General features: G+C 45.7%; 1 protein-coding gene across 1 annotated transcript in view; it reads right to left on the bottom strand.

Annotated features, from left to right (window-relative positions):
- LOC118400209 (leucine-rich repeat-containing protein 38-like) overlaps positions 1-19615 on the bottom strand; it is a 43563-nt gene extending 23948 nt beyond the window's left edge. The window contains exon 1 of the mRNA XM_035796842.2: positions 18093-19615. Within this exon, the coding sequence (XP_035652735.1) occupies positions 18093-18717 (625 nt within the window). The 5' untranslated portion in view covers positions 18718-19615. The remainder of the gene's footprint in view (positions 1-18092) is intronic.
- Between the last annotated feature and the right edge of the window lie 432 nt (positions 19616-20047).

The raw sequence follows: 20047 nt of genomic DNA, 5'->3' as shown, positions 1-20047 counted from the left end.
GCAAAGACTTATAGATGACCTGGAGCCAGTGGGTTTGGCGACGAATATGAAGCGAGGGCCAGCCAACGAGAGCATACAGGTCGCAGTGGTGGGTAATATATGGAGCTTTGGTGACAAAACAGATGGCACTCTGATAGACTGCATCCAATTTGTTGAGTAGAGTGTTGGAGGCTATTTTGTAAATGACATCGCCGAAGTCAAGGATCGGTAGGATAGTCAGTTTTACGAGGGTATGTTTGGCAGCATGAGTGAAGGATGCTTTGTTGCTAAATAGGACGCCGATTCTAGATATCATTTTGGATTGGAGATGCTTAATGTGAGTCTGGAAGGAGAGTTTACAGTCTAACCAGAAACCTAGGTATTTGTAGTTGTCCACATATTCTAAGTCAGAACCGTCCAGAGTAGTCATGCTGGACGGGCGGGCAGGTGTGGGCAGCGATCGGTTGAAGAGCATGCATTTAGTTTTACTTGCATTTAAGAGCAGTTGGAGACCACGGAAGGAGAGTTGTATGGCATTGAAGCTTGTCTGGAGGTTAGTTAACACAGTGTCCAAAGAATGGCCAGAAGTATACAGAATGGTGTTGTCTGAGTAGAGGTGGATCAGATATTGGTGAGTAATAGCCATAGTCTATTACTGCTATCGCCATAAATACAGTATGGGCCACAAGAGTAAGGTGCACCAATATATAGTCATCCAGAATATGATACAGCTAGAAACCAATCCGGTTGGCCAGCATGCACAGGTATGGGCAACCACACGGTTATGTTACAGCTCGTGTTGCCTCGTGATGGATTACAATCAGGATTACAGCCAGCCTTGGGAATAGTGGTATCCATTTGTATCCAAATTCCTGTCTCCTGGGTGATTGATCTAGCTGGCTGTCGTAGGCTGATTTTGGAGGATTGTCTCTCCTCCCACTTCAACACAACAGTGGCTGTCGTGATTTATTCCAACGTCGATAGCAGAAGAGTGAGAATCATTAGATTGACCCATGGCATAAAGGCAATCGTCTCATAATTCCTAATTAAACTGTGGAATGGGTATACATGTATTTTCTATTACTCAAAGACAATCACAGAGAAGAAATCAAAGAAAAATAAGAACAGAGAGTCAGAGGGAGATAGAGAGTGGGAAGAGACAAATAGAGATAGAGTGTCTGAATGAACAAAGTGACAACCCTTCATGTGACAGTGAGGCCAAGTGTGAGTCATTCAAATCAGGAGGGGTTTACCTTATGCACAGGGACTCAGTGATCTCATAGTCACATGGGGATACTCTCAGCACAAACATTTAGCACGGCTCATTCAACACACATGCGCACATAAAACAGACAGACAATCCACAGCTGTAAAAAGCACTAGCTTGATCTTTCTTTTCTCAGAATTATATACTTGCCATTTAGACATCTATTACTCATAACATAGCACCTTTTTGATTGCTTTCTAAGCTATACACTTCAATGTCAGCTTGAATTCATTCAATGTTAAATAAATATTAAATGGCCAAGGTCAAATACATTCTCTTCTCAAGTAAGTGAAATAATACATTTTTCCTGACATCCATGCCCGAGGCAAAGACAGTTGATGATTTTGTAATGTAATGCAATGTTAACTCCTTACTGAATATAATATGAGACATTGATGTGGAAGGCCAGTGAATTCACAGTGATGTCATATTTACAGAGCTGCTCATGCAGTGTGGTAACAGCACTCTGTGGAGTAACCTGATAGGCTGTGAAGGAACATTTTGACATTGACCCTGTCACATGAGCTGTGGATCATGAACAGTGTTGATAGCTGTCTTATTAGGCCTCAGACACTGGCCCATGGGACCCATGGCAGCTAGGCCGCCCTGCACTGCTATGCCCTGCTTTGGCCTGCCCTGTGGATGACTGTGGCCCTTGTTACCCAGCTATTCACTGTGGTATCAGCCTGGTCTTATAGACTAGACGTAACATAGTAAATATAAATCCAGGGCACTCAAATTGTGTGATATGTTACGTTTGGTATGGTTACATAAGACAGAAGATTACTTAAAATGATACTTCTGGATTTTGGCAAGTCGGAGTCAAATGAACTCGTGGATACCATTTTTATGTCTCTATGTCCAATAAGAAGGAAGTCAGAGGTAGTTTTGCGAGCCAATGCTAACTAGCGTTAGCGCAATGACTGAAAGTCTATGGGTATCTACTAGCACTAGTTAGCAACTTCCTTCAAACTGCACACAGAGACATAAACATGGTATCCATGAATTCTGGGGAAGTAGATAAAGGGTATCATTGCCAAAATCCCAAAGTATACCTTTACCTTTTAGGCAAAAACTAAGGTAGACATATAATGCGAACATCTAGCAACCAAAAGTTTGCGTGTTTGATTCTCACCTTGGACAATTTTAGTATTTTAGCTAATTAGCAATTTTGAAACAACTTACAAATGTTTTCCTACTTTGCAACCACTTAGAATGTTAGCTAACCCTTCCCCTAACCCTAACCTTAACCCTTTAACCTAACCTTAAGCCGAACCTAACCCTATCCCCAAGCCATAAGACTGCTAAATAGCTCATAGAATGGCTACACGGTCTATTGGAGTTGACCCTTGTATATTATGTTTGCACTGTCTTTATGCACACTCATAGAACTCTACACACTCACGCACACTGACACTCCAACACACACATAACATGCTCACACATTTTTACTGACTCTACACACACGCAAACACAAGGACATACAATCATCATTTACGCTGCTGCTACTCTTTTATCATATATCCTGATCCCTAGTCACCTTACCCCATACATACAGTGGCTTGCGAAAGTCTTCACCCCACTTTTCTTATTTTGTTGCCTTACAATCTGGAATTAAAAGTACTCTTTTGTGGTTTGTATCACTTGATTTACACAACATGACTACCATTTTGAAGATGCTAAATATTTTTTATTGTGAAACAATAGGGGTATGAGTCTATAAGCGTGGCATAACTAGCCACTGGGATATTTGCCAATTCTTCAAGGCAAAACAGCTCCTTCAAGTGGATAGGTTCCGCTGGTGTACAGCAATCTTTAAGTCATACCAAAGATTCTCAATTTGATCGAGGTCTGGTTTTTGACTAGGCCATTCCACAACATGTAAATGTTTTGCCTTTAAACCACTCGTGTGTTGCTTTAGCAGTATGCTTAGGGTCATTGTCCTGCTGGAAGGTGAACCTCCATCCCAGTCTCAAATCTCTGGAAGACTGAAACAGGCTTCCCTCAAGAATTTCCCTGTATTTAGCACCATCCATCATCAGTTTCTCAGTCTCTGTCGATGAAAAACATCCGCACAGCATGATGCTGCCACCACCATTCTTCACTGTAGGGATGGTGTTCTCTGGGTGATGAGAGGTGTTGGGTTTGCACCAGACGTAGCATTTTCCTTGATGGCCAAAAATTCTCAATTTTAGTCTCATCTAATCAGAGTACCTTCTTCCATATGTTTGGGGAGTTTTCCACATGCCTTTTGGCAAACAACAAATGTGCTTGCTTATTTTGTTCTTTAAGCAATGGCTTTTTTTCTGGCCACTCTTCCGTAAAGCCCAGCTCTGTGGAGTTTATGGCTATGGACAGATACTCCAATCTCCACTGTGGAGCTTTGCAGCTGCTTCAGGGTAATCTTTGGTCTCATGGTTGCCTCTCTGACTAACGCCCTCCTTGCCTGTTCTGTGAGTTTTGGTGGGTGGTCCTCTCTTGGCAGGTTTGTTGTGGTGCCATATTCTTTCAATTTTTTTTATAATGGATTTAATGGTGCTCCGTGGGATGTTCAACGTTTTGTATATTTTTTTATAACCCAACCCTGATCTGTACTTCTCCACAACTTTGTCCCTGGCCTGTTTGGAGAGTTCCTTGGTGGTATGTTCCGGAGTTCTAAATTGAGCAGCTGCTGAAAAATGAGCTCCTGTATATATTGAGATTTAAATGTTTTTTTAGAGTGAAGTACATCGAAAAAATCAAGAGAAAACTGCAAGACTCAATAGAAGACAAAACAAGGAACAAACCAAAAAAGACAGGCTTTTGAAAAATTAACTATTTTTCATAAAATTGTACAGTTATCTTAGCTAACTGAATTGCTAGCAGAATTGTTTACTTGTTGCTAAGCAGTTGCTAGGGACTCTCCTGGAAGAAGCTAGCTAGCTTACAAAGAATAACAACAAAAAATATCTAGTTAACAGAAGAAAGGAAGACAAAATAAGGACAAAAGAAGGACAGAAGAAAAAGGAAAAGAAAGAGGACAACAAAGTGAAACAGTCAGCACTTCTATTGCAACTTTGTATTTCGTCGTCCTAACGTAGTCTACACTGCTATCTGCCCAGCAGCTAGCCAGCTAGCAAACGTCCACCGTCTACCGAATAGCAGCACTGTAGAAACTATTACACTCAACTGAACGACTTGATTAGTGTAGTGTTAGCTAGCTACATAGTTGTCTTTGCTGTCTTCGTATCCAAGATAATTGTGTAGTTTAGAGCGTGTAGTCTTAGAGTGATTATCTTAATTTACCGAGGTTAGCTAGCCAGCTATTTGTCGTCCTTAACGTAGGAGACACTGCTAGCTAGCCAACAGCTAGCCAACGTCTACTGAATAGAACTTCCGCACTCAACAACCCGGTCGCATTCTGCTTCGCTCCACAGGTAGTATCACATTTTCATTTCATTTCATTACAGCACAACGGTTTGATTTGTTTGATCGTAGCTAGCTACATAGCTAGCTACATAGCCGTCTGTGTATCAAAGATAATTGTGTAGTCTAGAGCGATTTTCTAGGTTAGCTAGCCAGCTATTGTCGTTCTTTTAACGCAACGTAACGTAATCAACACTGATTGCTAGCCAGCTAGCCCCGAATAGCAGCACTGTAGAAACTATTACACTCAACGGAACGACTTGATTAGTGTAGTGTCAACAACGCAGCCACTGCCAGCTAGCCTACAAAGTCAACAACGCAGCCACTGCCAGCTAACCTACTTCAGCAGTACTGTATCATTTTAATCATTTTAGTCAATAAGATTCTTGCTACGTAAGCTTAACTTTCTGAACATTCGAGACGTGTAGTCCACTTGTCATTCCAATCTCCTTGCATTAGCGTAGCCTCTTCTGTAGCTTGTCAACTATGTGTCTGTCTATCCCTGTTATCTCCTCTCTGCACAGACCATACAAACGCTCCACACCGCGTGGCCGCGGCCACCTAATCTGGTGGTCCCAGCGCGCACGACCCACGTGGAGTTCCAGGTCTCCGGTAGCCTCTGGAACTGCCGATCTGCGGCCAACAAGGCAGAGTTCATCTCAGCCTATGCCTCCCTCCAGTCCCTCGACTTCTTGGCACTGACGGAAACATGGATCACCACAGATAACACTGCTACTCCTACTGCTCTCTCTTCGTCCGCCCACGTGTTCTCGCACACCCGAGAGCTTCTGGTCAGCGGGGTGGTGGCACCGGGATCCTCATCTCTCCCAAGTGGTCATTCTCTCTTTCTCCCCTTACCCATCTGTCTATCGCCTCCTTTGAATTTCATGCTGTCACAGTTACCAGCCCTTTCAAGCTTAACATCCTTATCATTTATCGCCCTCCAGGTCCCCTCGGAGAGTTCATCAATGAGCTTGATGTCTTGATAAGCTCCTTTCCTGAGGACGGCTCACCTCTCACAGTTCTGGGCGACTTTAACCTCCCCACGTCTACCTTTGACTCATTCCTCTCTGCCTCCTTCTTTCCACTCCTTTCCTCTTTTGACCTCACCCTCTCACCTTCCCCCCTACTCACAAGGCAGGCAATACGCTCGACCTCATCTTTACTAGATGCTGTTCTTCCACTAACCTCATTGCAACTCCCCTCCAAGTCTCCGACCACTACCTTGTATCCTTTTCCCTCTCGCTCTCATCCAACACTTCCCACCCTGCCCCTACTCGGATGGTATCGCGCCGTCCCAACCTTCGCTCTCTCTCTCCCGCTACTCTCTCCTCTTCCATCCTATCATCTCTTCCCTCTGCTCAAACCTTCTCCAACCTATCTCCTGATTCTGCCTCCTCAACCCTCCTCTCCTCCCTTTCTGCATCCTTTGACTCTCTATGTCCCCTATCTTCCAGGCCGGCTCGGTCCTCCCCTCCCGCTCCGTGGCTCGACGACTCATTGCGAGCTCACAGAACAGGGCTCCGGGCAGCCGAGCGGAAATGGAGGAAAACTTGCCTCCCTGCGGACCTGGCATCCTTTCGCTCCCTCCTCTCTACATTTTCCTCCTCTGTCTCTGCTGCTAAAGCCACTTTCTACCACTCTAAATTCCAAGCATCTGCCTCTAACCCTAGGAAGCTCTTTGCCACCTTCTCCTCCCTCCTGAATCCTCCTCCCCCTCCCCCCCTCCTCCCTCTCTGCAGATGACTTCGTCAACCATTTTGAAAAGAAGGTCGACGACATCCGATCCTCGTTTGCTAAGTCAAACGACACCGCTGGTTCTGCTCACACTGCCCTACCCTGTGCTCTGACCTCTTTCTCCCCTCTCTCTCCAGATGAAATCTCGCGTCTTGTGACGGCCGGCCGCCCAACAACCTGCCCGCTCGACCCTATCCCCTCCTCTCTTCTCCAGACCATTTCCGGAGACCTTCTCCCTTACCTCACCTCGCTCATCAACTCATCCCTGACCGCTGGCTACGTCGCTTCCGTCTTCAAGAGAGCGAGAGTTGCACCCCTTCTGAAAAAAAACCTACACTCGATCCCTCCGATGTCAACAACTACAGACCAGTATCCCTTCTTTCTTTTCTCTCCAAAACTCTTGAACGTGCCGTCCTTGGCCAGCTCTCCCGCTATCTCTCTCAGAATGACCTTCTTGATCCAAATCAGTCAGGTTTCAAGACTAGTCATTCAACTGAGACTGCTCTTCTCTGTATCACGGAGGCGCTCCGTACTGCTAAAGCTAACTCTCTCTCCTCTGCTCTCATCCTTCTAGACCTATCGGCTGCCTTCGATACTGTGAACCATCAGATCCTCCTCTCCACCCTCTCCGAGTTGGGCATCTCCGGCGCGGCCCACGCTTGGATTGCATCCTACCTGACAGGTCGCTCCTACCAGGTGGCGTGGCGAGAATCTGTCTCCTCACCACGCGCTCTCACCACTGGTGTCCCCCAGGGCTCTGTTCTAGGCCCTCTCCTATTCTCGCTATACACCAAGTCACTTGGCTATGTCATAACCTCACATGGTCTCTCCTATCATTGCTATGCAGACGACACACAATTAATCTTCTCCTTTCCCCCTTCTGATGACCAGGTGGCGAATCGCATCTCTGCATGTCTGGCAGACATATCAGTGTGGATGACGGATCACCACCTCAAGCTGAACCTCGGCAAGACGGAGCTGCTCTTCCTCCCGGGGAAGGACTGCCCGTTCCATGATCTCGCCATCACGGTTGACAACTCCATTGTGTCCTCCTCCCAGAGCGCTAAGAACCTTGGCGTGATCCTGGACAACACCCTGTCGTTCTCAACTAACATCAAGGCGGTGGCCCGTTCCTGTAGGTTCATGCTCTACAACATCCGCAGAGTACGACCCTGCCTCACACAGGAAGCGGCGCAGGTCCTAATCCAGGCACTTGTCATCTCCCGTCTGGATTACTGCAACTCGCTGTTGGCTGGGCTCCCTGCCTGTGCCATTAAACCCCTACAACTCATCCAGAATGCCGCAGCCCGTCTGGTGTTCAACCTTCCCAAGTTCTCTCACGTCACCCCGCTCCTCCGCTCTCTCCACTGGCTTCCAGTTGAAGCTCGCATCCGCTACAAGACCATGGTGCTTGCCTACGGAGCTGTGAGGGGAACGGCACCTCAGTACCTCCAGGCTCTGATCAGGCCCTACACCCAAACAAGGGCACTGCGTTCATCCACCTCTGGCCTGCTCGCCTCCCTACCACTGAGGAAGTACAGGTCCCGCTCAGCCCAGTCAAAACTGTTCGCTGCTCTGGCTCCCCAATGGTGGAACACACTCCCTCACGACGCCAGGACAGCGGAGTCAATCACCACCTTCCGGAGACACCTGAAACCCCACCTCTTTAAGGAATACCTAGGATAGGATAAAGTAATCCTTCTCACCCCCCTAAAAGATTTAGATGCACTATTGTAAAGTGGCTGTTCCACTGGATGTCATAAGGTGAATGCACCAATTTGTAAGTCGCTCTGGATAAGAGCGTCTGCTAAATGACTTAAATGTAAATGTAAATGTGTCGCTTGATTGATGGTGCCCCTTGCTTAGTGGTGTTGCAGACTCTGGGGCCTTGCAGAACAGGTGTATATATTCTGAGATCATGTGACAGAACATGTGGCACTTAGATTACACACAGGTGGACTTTATTTAACTAATTATGTGACTTCTGAAGGTAATTGGTTGCACCACATCTTATTCATGGGCTTCACAGCAAAAGGGGTGAATACATATGCACGCACCACCACATCTCAGTTTTTTAAGTATTTTTTCATTTCACTTCACCAATTGGGACTATTTTGTTTATGTTCATTACATGAAATTCAAATTAAAATACATTTAAAATATAGGCAACAAAATAGGAGAGGCAACAAAATAGGAAAAACGCGAAAGGTGATGAATACTTTTGCAAGGCACTGTATCTAGCTCTATCAGTCCAGTATCCCTGCACATTGTAAGTGTGGTATTGGAACTGACATTTTTGGAGAGCCTAGCTAACGTTCGCCACCTAGCTTACTTTAGCATTAGCGTTAGCCACCTTCACCACCTAGCTAACATGAGCCACAATATATTTGAATTGGTATCATGTCATACGTTTTGCAATTTTGTTAATATATTTTACAAATTGCAATTTGTAACATATCATACGAAATGGATCATACGAAACAAATGAATACTTACCATACAAAACCAAACTTATAATATTAATTGGAGTGTCCCAGATTTACATTTACTATGTTACCTGAGGCCAGGTTGGTGCTATAGAACTGTGTTTCTCTAAATGATACATGTTCCTCCTTAACCCAAGAGCTCTGGAGACAGCAGTGGATCATGTTGACACTCATTCCCTGATAAAACATTTAGGCACCTGATTGATGGCAGACCTGCGCAAAGGAACGTCCCCTCGGAAGAGTGGACTGACAAACATCTGATTACAAAGACTGTATCCTTGACAGGTTTATGGAGAGAGGTTGTCAATTGATTTGCAAGGTTGGTAATCTTTACATATTATGCAGATTAATATCTGTTATTACTCATTTTACAACAGTTGCATTATCTACTGACTGTCTATGGGGATCCACAGTCAATTGGGACTCTGAAATCAATATGTATAATTCCAGTGAGCCATGTTTCCGTGAAGCAGAAGACGTTACAGTCTCTGATGTCCCTCTGGAATGCTACCCTTGCTCGGATTTCATCAACCTTGTTGTCAAGAGACTGGACATTGTTGTTTTTTTTGGGGGTCGCTGCATGCGATCCATTCCGTTGACCTGTTTGTAAGGCAGAACACAGGATCCGCGTCGCGGAAAACATATTCTTGGTCGTACTGATGGTGAGTTGACGCTGATCTTATATTCAGTAGTTCTTCTCGACTGTATGTAATGAAACCTAAGATGACCTGGGGTACTAATGTAAGAAATAACACGTAAAAAAAACAAAAAACTGCATAGTTTCCTAGGAACGCGAAGCAAGGCGGCCATCTCTGTCGGCGCCGGAGTAAGAAGACGCTATCCGGGGCGGTGCAGCCAACGGGTTTCTCCACGCATCGCGCCGACAGAAACAAACATCTTTCTGGTAAGAAGAGTGGCGGGGGCGTATGCCTCATGACTAACGAGACATGGTGTGATGAAAGAAACATACAGGAACTCAAATCCTTCTTTTCACCTGATTTAGAATTCCTCACAATCAAATGTAGACCGCATTATCTACCAAGAGAATTCTCTTCGATTATAATCACAGCCATATATACCCCCCAAGCAGACACATCGATGGCTCTGAACGAACTTTATTTAACTCTTTGCAAACTGGAAACCATTTATCCGGAGGCTGCATTCATTGTAGCTGGGGATTTTAACAAAGCTAATCTGAAAACAAGACTCCTAAATTTTATCAGCATATCGATTGCGCAACCAGGGGTGGTAAAACCTTGGATCATTGTTACTCTAACTTCCGCGACGCATATAAGGCCCTGCCCCGCCCCCTTTCGGAAAAGCTGACCACGACTCCATTTTGTTGATCCCTGCCTACAGACAGAAACTTAAACAAGAGGGTCCCACGCTGAGGTCTGTCCAACGCTGGTCCGACCAAGCTGACTCCACACTCCAAGACTGCTTCCATCACGTGGACTGGGACATGTTTTGTATTGCGTCAGATAAAAATATTGACGAATACGCTGATTCGGTGTGCGAGTTCATTAGAACGTGCGTTGAAGATGTCGTTCCCATATCAACGATAAAAACATTCCCTAACCAGAAACCGTGGATTGATGGCAGCATTTGCGTGAAACTGAAAGCGCGAACCACTGCTTTTAATCAGGGCAAGGTATCTGGTAACATGACCGAATATAAACAATGCAGCTATTCCCTCCGCAAGGATATTAAACAAGCTAAGTGTCAGTATAGAGACAAAGTAGAATCTCAATTCAACGGCTCAGACACAAGAGGCATGTGGCAGGGTCTACAGTCAATCACGGACTACAAGAAGAAACCCAGCCCAGTCACGGACCAGGATGTCTTGCTCCCAGGCAGACTAAATAACTTTTTTGCCCGCTTTGAGGACAATACAGTGCCACTGACACGGCCTGCAATGAAAACATGCGGTCTCTCCTTCACTGCAGCCGAGGTGAGTAAGACATTTAAACGTGTTAACCCTCGCAAGGCTGCAGGCCCAGACGGCATCCCCAGCCGCGCCCTCAGAGCATGCGCAGACCAGATGGCCGGTGTGTTTACGGACATATTCAATCAATCCCTATACCAGTCTGCTGTTCCCACATGCTTCAAGAGGGCCACCATTGTTCCTGTTCCCAAGAAAGCTAACGTAACTGAGCTAAATGACTACCGTCCCGTAGCACTCACTTCCGTCATCATGAAGTGCTTTGAGAGACTAGTCAAGGACCATATCAGCTCCACCCTACCTGACACCCTAGACCCACTCCAATTTGCTTACCGCCCAAATAGGTCCACACACAACGCAATCTCAACCACACTGCACACTGCCCTAACCCACCTGGACAAGAGGAATAGCTATGTGAGAATGCTGTTCATCGACTACAGCTCGGCATTCAACACCATAGTACCCTCCAAGCTCGTCATCAAGCTCGAGACCCTGGGTCTCGACCCCGCCCTGTGCAACTGGGTACTGGACTTCCTGACGGGCCGCCCCCAGGTGGTGAGGGTAGGCAACAACATCTCCTCCCCGCTGATCCTCAACACGGGGCCCCACAAGGGTGCGTTCTGAGCCCTCTCCTGTACTCCCTGTTCACCCACGACTGCGTGGCCACGCACGCCTCCAACTCAATCATCAAGTTTGCGGACGACACAACAGTGGTAGGCTTGATTACCAACAACGACGAGACGGCCTACAGGGAGGAGGTGAGGGCCCTCGGAGTGTGGTGTCAGGAAAATAACCTCACACTCAACGTCAACAAAACTAAGGAGATGATTGTGGACTTCAGGAAACAGCAGAGGGAACACCCCCCTATCCACATCGATGGAACAGTAGTGGAGAGGTTAGCAAGTTTTAAGTTCCTCGGCATACACATCACAGACAAACTGAATTGGTCCACTCACACTGACAGCGTCGTGAAGAAGGCGCAGCAGCGCCTCTTCAACCTCAGGAGGCTGAAGAAATTCGGCTTGTCACCAAAAGCACTCTCCAGAGGGTAGTGAGGTCTGCACAACGCATCACCGGGGGCAAACTACCTGCCCTCCAGGACACCTACACCACCCGATGTTACAGGAAGGCCACAAAGATCATCAAGGACATCAACCACCCGAGCCACTGCCTGTTCACCCCGCTATCATCCAGAAGGCGAGGTCAGTACAGGTGCATCAAAGCTGGGACCGAGAGACTGAAAAACAGCTTCTATCTCAAGGCCATCAGACTGTTAAACAGCCACCACTAACATTGAGTGGCTGCTGCCAACACACTGTCATTGACACTGACCCAACTCCAGCCACTTTAATAATGGGAATTGATGGGAAATGATGTAAATATATCACTAGCCACTTTAAACAATGCTACCTTATATAATATTACTTACCCTACATTATTCATCTCATATGCATACGTATATACTGTACTCTATATCATCGACTGCATCCTTATGTAATACATGTATCACTAGCCACTTTAACTATGCCACTTTGTTTACTTTGTCTACATACTCATCTCATATGTATATACTGTACTCGATACCATCTACTGTATCTTGCCTATGCTGCCCTGTACCATCACTCATTCATATATCCTTATGTACATATTCTTTATCCCCTTACACTGTGTATAAGACAGTAGTTTTGGAATTGTTAGTTAGATTACTTGTTGGTTATCACTGCATTGTCGGAACTAGAAGCACAAGCATTTCGCTACACTCGCATTAACATCTGCTAACCATGTGTATGTGACAAATAAAATTGGATTTGATTTGATTTGATTTAATTCGATAATATGTGTCTTGGAAATCTGTCAATTTGGTTAAAAAAAAGAGTCATCTGGACAGTGACCCTTTTAATCCATAAAAGCCCAACATATTTGGCATTTATAACACAGTTTACACAGTTACCCAATCAGAGTTATGCAAACAGATTATGCACAACGTATGCTGTGTGCAGTGCAGTGGACTGGTACAATACAGTACGTCTATCACATGGGAAATCAGCATGTGAGAACAGGCACAAACAGGTCCGGAGCATGTCTACACTGCTGCTGCTACAGTAATGCAAAACAGGGTCTAATCCATGATAACAGGATTAGGACAGAAGGGGGGATTCTTGGGTGGTGATTTGGGAAGGATTTGATGGGTGGAGGAATTTGTCTATATTTTCATTGTTCCATGTTTCCATGACCACTCTATGGTAATATAAACTGACTGTTGATGCTGGTTGTGCATCAATCCTAACCATTACCATTTTAGCTCTGGATTCAAGGGTACCATTATTCTATGACAAATCATGCGCCAAGGAGGATGCTGATGATGGTTCTGTGAAGTGTTGATACATGTTGAAGAGCTTATCAAGTCAGCCTTGTTCTATAAATGACTGTCCATCCTTTACTGTAGGAGTAGTGGTGGTCAACAGACCTACCCCCAAACACAAAAACACATGCACACATGCACTCAAGCGTACACGCATGCACACACACAAACACACACAAACTCACACAGACACACACACTCACCACTCATGAATCAGGTCCTGTCATAATACTCAATACATTTTTGGGTGGTTTGAAGTTTTCACACCAACACTTCTGTTCAGCAAGAGCAACTTGTTATTGTTAGCAGTGTGTAGGTGTGTCTGACTCTAATCTATCCTTGGAACAGTTTCTGTATGTGTGGTTCACAACAATTCCTCCTAAATGTGAGCAGTTGAGAAGAGACTGGTTGAATCATACACAGAGTTTCAGATACCCTGAGAAATGACATTTACCTGAAAATGCCTTTGGAGCTTCAGCCAGGGACTTGAAATCATAAGTTCTCCTTTGATTTCGAATGTACGGCTTTCTTAATTTTACCCATATGCATCAACAACATTTCCTCCTTTTAATGAGCACAGAGGCAGTCACAGAATAATACTGCACCCCTGTGCTCTACGAATTTCCTACTTGCAAATGCATTCATCAGTATGTACTGTATCACGCATATGCCCAGTGCTGATGCAAACTGCATAGTGTTCTTCAGGTCTACTGCTAAATAAAGCTATACAGTCTGTGTGTGAGTGTGTGTGTATGTTTGGTTGATGATGCTAAATAGAAAAGGTCACTATGGTTTATTAATAGTTAGCAGGTGGTTTTGCCTCCTAGCCAGGTCACACAGCAAACACTGATTTCAATGTAAATACATTACATGAGGTGAGACGCTACACTGCTAACTCAATATGAGAGTGCATCTCGGGGCCCAGTTGGCAGGTATGCCAGAGGGTTTGCCTGACTGGGCCAATGGCCTGTTATTTGTTGCTGCTGATGTGTGCTTTTCCAGCATATCTAATAGAATTCATTACAGCCTGCAGTAGATAACACTGAGGACAAGTGATGAATGCATTTGCAGCTTCTTACCAGGGGGAATGAGATATTCCTGCCAATTTATCAACTTCTCTTTCTCACACAGACCCAACTTTTTGCGGATGCTTTCTTATTGAGGAGTAGGAGGGAGACAAACAAGGTAGACAATTGCATGGTACAGCACTAACTAAATGTGTGAGAATGTTTTTGTTAGTTGTCAGCAGTTTGCAATGTCCACCCACTGCTTGTGTCCACATAAGCCTCTACAAAACATAACTACTTGCATTCCTATGATTTAAAAAGAAAGAAGTAAAGTTACGAGAGATTTCTGAATGGTGCAGCAGTCTAAGATTTCTGCATCGCAGTGTTGCAACATCACTACAGCCTGGGAAGTCCCATAGGGTGGCACACAATTTGCCCAGCGTTGTCTGGGTTAGGGAAGCGTTTGACTGGGGGGGCTTTACTTGGTTTATTGCGCTCTAGCAACTCCTTGTGGCGGGCCGGGTGCCTGCAGGCTGGCTTCGGTCGTCAGTTGAACAGTGTTTCCTCCAACACATTGGTGCGACTGGCTTCTGGGTTAAGAAGCGAGTGTTAAGAAGCGCAGGTTGGCAGGTCATGTTTCGGAGGACTCGTAACTTGACTTTCACCTCTCCTGAGCTCAATGAGACAAGATAGTTATCATGAAATGAAAAACAGGGTAAAAAATAAAGAAGTAAGTTTAACCCACCTGGACAAGTGGAATACCTATGTGAGAATGCTGTTCACCGACTACAGCTCGGCATTCAACACCATAGTACCCTCCAAGCCCGTCATCAAGCTCGAGACCCTGGGTCTCGACCCCGCCCTGTGCAACTGGGTACTGGACTTCCTGACGGGCCGCCCCCAGGTGGTGAGGGTAGGCAACAACATCTCCTCCCCGCTGATCCTCAACACGGGGGCCCCACAAGGGTGCGTTCTGAGCCCTCTCCTGTACTCCCTGTTCACCCACGACTGCGTGGCCACGCACGCCTCCAACTCAATCATCAAGTTTGCGGACGACACAACAGTGGTAGGCATGATTACCAACAACGACGAGACGGCCTACTGGGAGGAGGTGAGGGCCCTCGGAGTGTGGTGTCAGGAAAATAACCTCACACTCAACGTCAACAAAACTAAGGAGATGATTGTGGACTTCAGGAAACAGCAGAGGGAATACCCCCCTATCCACATCGATGGAACAGTAGTGGAGAGGGTAGCAAGTTTTAAGTTCCTCGGCATACACATCACAGACAAACTGAATTGGTCCACTCACACTGACAGCGTCGTGAAGAAGGCGCAGCAGCGCCTCTTCAACCTCAGGAGGCTGAAGAAATTCGGCTTGTCACCAAAAGCACTCACAAACTTCTACAGATGCACAATCAAGAGCATCCTGGCGGGCTGTATCACCGCCTGGTACGGCAACTGCTCCGCCCTCAACCGTAAGGCTCTCCAGAGGGTAGTGAGGTCTGCACAACGCATCACCGGGGGCAAACTACCTGCCCTCCAGGACACCGACACCACCTGATGTCAAAGGAAGGCCATAAAGATCATCAAGGACATCAACCACCCGAACCACTGCCTGTTCACCCCGCTATCATCCAGAAGGCGAGGTCAGTACAGGTGCATCAAAGCTGGGACCGAGAGACTGAAAAACAGCTTCTATCTCAAGGCCATCAGACTGTTAAACAGCCACCACTAACATTGAGGGGCTGCTGCCAACACACTGTCATTGACACTGTTCCAACTCCAGCCACTTTAATAATGGGAATTGATGGGAAATGATGTAAATATATCACTAGCCACTTTAAACAATGCTACCTTATATAATGTTACTTACCCTACATTATTCATCTCATATGCATACGTATATACTGTACTCTACATCATCGACTGCATCCTTATGTAATACATGTATCACTAGCCACTTTAACTATGCCACTTTGTTTACTTTGTCTACATACTCATCTCATATGTATATACTGTACTCGATACCATCTATTGTATGCTGCTCTGTACCATCACTCATTCATATATCCTTATGTACATATTCTTTATCCCCTTACACTGTGTATAAGACAGTAGTTTTGGAATTGTTAGTTAGATTACTTGTTGGTTATCACTGCATTGTCGGAACTAGAGGCACAAGCATTTCGCTACACTCGCATTAACATCTGCTAACCATGTGTATGTGACAAATAAAATTTGATTTGATTTGATTTGATTTATGTGATCATGATGTTAATATTTACTGTAGCTCCGCACACAGACATAATGGATAGGATCCCTGGGCTTTTAGAAGCTTTACCCACTTTGCCTGAATTATAGATTGTATTAGTTTATCTTTGTAATACTTTCTTCATCATTCACCGGAAGAAATCATATTTTTAAAAGGATAAAAGCCTATTTAGGCTTTTATGGGACGATCTTTGTCTTTACATTGTGTTGATGTCCCATGTTTATGTAGATTGTCATCTAATGTCCCCCGTGGAATGACCTTGGCAGCCGTGCACGCTTATTTATGTACTATGTCTATTGGTTCATATGCCCACTTATGTATTCATGATGTTTATGCTGTGAATCTTGGAATTGAATACTGTGCACATGTGCAGTATACTGTACACCCACAGATGTCATCAGTGTATTACCACATTCATCAGGGGTTATTTTAGCAGACCTGAACTATTTGACCCTTCGTGCAAATATTCAAACAGTGTGCTGTATGTTAGTGGATTCTATATATTAACTGGTAGTCTATACACAGTCTTGCTAAAAATGATTATCATGAATAGATGTCCTCTGCGTTTTCAAGGACAATATCTAAATAATATTAAAATAGGATGTCAAGCAAACAACATATGGCCGTCCTATTGTTAGTAGCTCCAAATACAACGATTGGTGATTGGAGTAATGTGGAGTAAATTCTTAAAGTGACGAGGTTGTAAAATGTGAAACTATTGAGTTGCTACAGTGTAGGCTACTGTGAATCCCGTAGTCTGGGATTTGTTATGTTTCTATCTTGAAAGAGTGGAAGAAATGAACATCTCCTCAATTGGGCTTTGTTTCCTTCTGCATTACTAACACATGAATCCCAGAACAATAACCTCTGGGTTTGGATGTTCAGTCTAATCATCTCCATGTAAGCAGATGTTACCCTTTGTGGGATACACACTCCTGTGGGAGAATTGTCATCCCCTTTGTCTTTTGTTGTTTTCCAAATTTGCGTTCTTGAGACACAGAGAGAGAGAGATGGGGCCCACGCCAACACATCAATGCCATAATTTGACCTAACTAACCCAGGCAGAAACACAATGGTGAAGGACCCGATGGCCTCCAGCCTCCACCACCAGGAAGGAGAGAGGAAGGGCTTGGATACATTGGTCATACAAACAGTACTCACTAATTGATTGATTTAGCACAACGTTAATAGACCACCGGCCTGAGGAGAGAGGCAGGTGTTTGGCATGGACAGTACACTACGCACACAGCCATGGCAACATCTCATGCTCAAGCAGAAAACGTGAGGTGTTGGTTTTCTGTTGTTGTGTTGCTGCTGTGGGTGAAGCTACAGACACTCTGTTGTGTAATAAATCTGAGACCATCCCCCTGAAGGTCTCCCCCCAGAGCTCGTCTCTCATTCTCTTTCATTACTCTCCCTAGCACTGTGGGTTTAGCCAGGAAAGAAGGAGGAAGCCAAAATTAGAACAGACGAAGAGGTTCCTCTTTCTACTGGGAAAATATAAATAGAACACACAGCAATAGCATGGCAGAACATTTGCTAAGATAATATTATCTTAGTGTTGCACGGCTTTCCTTTTTATTTAGGTCAAGCAAGCTGTAAGCAAAGTAGCATCCCCCTGACGAAGCCACTTACCATTTGGAAGCTTGTGACTGTTTTCCTCCAGCCATGCAAACAGGTTGGCAAAGTTGCAGTTGCACACCCAAGGGTTGCCCTCCAGCCTCACCACCCGTAAAGAGGGCAACTGGCTCAGCGCCCCCACCTGAAGGCCAGACAGGGCATTACGCTCCAGCTCCAGTTCACGCAACGAGGTGAGGCCCAGGAACGCGTCCTCGTTGACCATGCTCAGATAGGGGTTGTTACTCAGGCGAAGTTTGATCAGGCTACGGGACTGCCCAAAGGTGCCCGAGGGGATGTCAGTCAGGTTGTTGCTGCCTAAGTCCAGAAACACCAGCCTGGAAGAGGTGCTGAGGGTGCCCGGCTCGATGTGGGACAGAGCGTTGTTCCGCAGGTCCAGGTAGACCAGGTCACTGTAGAGCACTAGGAAGTCAGAGGGAATGCGGGGGATCCAGTTGTCAGACAGAAGGAGCCTGCGGACGTCCAAGGGGATCTCATCGGGAAGACGGGTGAGTCCACGGCCGCTGCAGTCCACAGTGTGGGGATCCGGGCACAGGCAGCTCGCTGGGCAGTTTTCCCCCTGAGCCCGTAAGACAGAGGACAGCAAGACGAGAGGCTGGAGCCAGCAGACACATGGCAACATGGTCAACAGGGTAAGCGCAGAGAGGAGGAGTGGAGACTTGGGGTGAGGAAGAATGGGAAGGGGTGTCTGGAAAGAGAAGGGGGCGTGAGGGTCAGAGGTCAGGAGATTAGGAAAGGGGAGGGGAAGGGGAGAACAAGAGGGGAAAAGGTGGGATCAATCCCTCTGCAGGAGCATCTTGACGTTCTTGAGATGAAAATCTGAGAGAGCTCCGGCATCGAGCAGCGAGAGAGCAGCCTCGAGCACTGTTTTCCAAGAGATCATGTAGCAAGCAGCCTGGAGAGAAAAGCAAGCTGCTGGCTTTGAAGAAGCTAGGGTAGGGAGATAGCAAGCAGTGAGAGGGAGACAGCGAGAGTAAGGGCGAGAGCTTTGCAGAAAGAGGAAGGTTACTTAGCTGGGGTAAATAGAAACTGGCAAAGCAGGAACAGAGCAACATTAGAGGCACAGACAGGGAGAGGGAGGCTGAGGAGGGGGCTCTGTCTGCCGGGTTAACCCACAGTCGGTCTTGGGGGATTGATTGAGGAGGACACATGGGTCTCTGACACAAAAGGATACGCGCTGGGGTGATTCAGTCTCAGGCAGATCAAGTGAAGAGTGAAATTGTTGCATCTCTCCATTTGTCTCTGGTATCTGCGTGGAAATGCTTGTCGATCTGCCTGCTGATCTAAGAGAGACAATCGCACAGTAACACAGCTGAAGTGAATGCAAGTTTTTTTAAATTCTGTCTCTACCTCCCTGTGCTCTGCTCTGCCATTCGTCGGCAGAGCAGAGCTAGATAAAACACTCCCCAGCTGGGTCCCGACGCTCTGTTGCTATGGAGAGAGAATCCAAATATCCGTGGAGGAGTTATATTCACGCGGTTGACAATCCTGAATTTAGCACAGTAGCAGTCAATCGAATGTCTGTCTCAGAATGTGCTACCAGGGTTTATCTCATGCCCTCCTCCTCATTGCTATGAAGGAGGTGTGCCTTTACAATGTTGACAACACATGATGTCACTTCCTACTGTGAAAATATGAGGGCCCATTCCCTATGAAAAATGATGCCAGTTTTTTATGTTACTGATGAAAATAAATGCATGATTAAATTATCTGGATTATTTGGGCGAATGAATCAATTCAACATTTATTTCAAGATAAAAAAAATGACTTATCGTTTATATTTCACTAATGAATCTGTAATGAATGTAAGATTTCTTTATTTGTCCTAACACAAACACAATCTTACTTCTCTCTCCTTACAGTCTTATAATCCGTTAGTCTCTCACAATGACGAGAAATGCTTTGATAGACAGCCTCACAGTTACATCACCATTGCCGAGAAGATCTTGTCC

This window comes from Oncorhynchus keta, chromosome 21, assembly GCF_023373465.1.
Source record: "Oncorhynchus keta strain PuntledgeMale-10-30-2019 chromosome 21, Oket_V2, whole genome shotgun sequence".
In the NCBI taxonomy this organism is placed as follows: Eukaryota; Metazoa; Chordata; class Actinopteri; order Salmoniformes; family Salmonidae; genus Oncorhynchus; species Oncorhynchus keta.
Note: the sequence above shows the minus strand (reverse complement) of the source record. Positions and strands in the feature narration are given on the sequence as shown.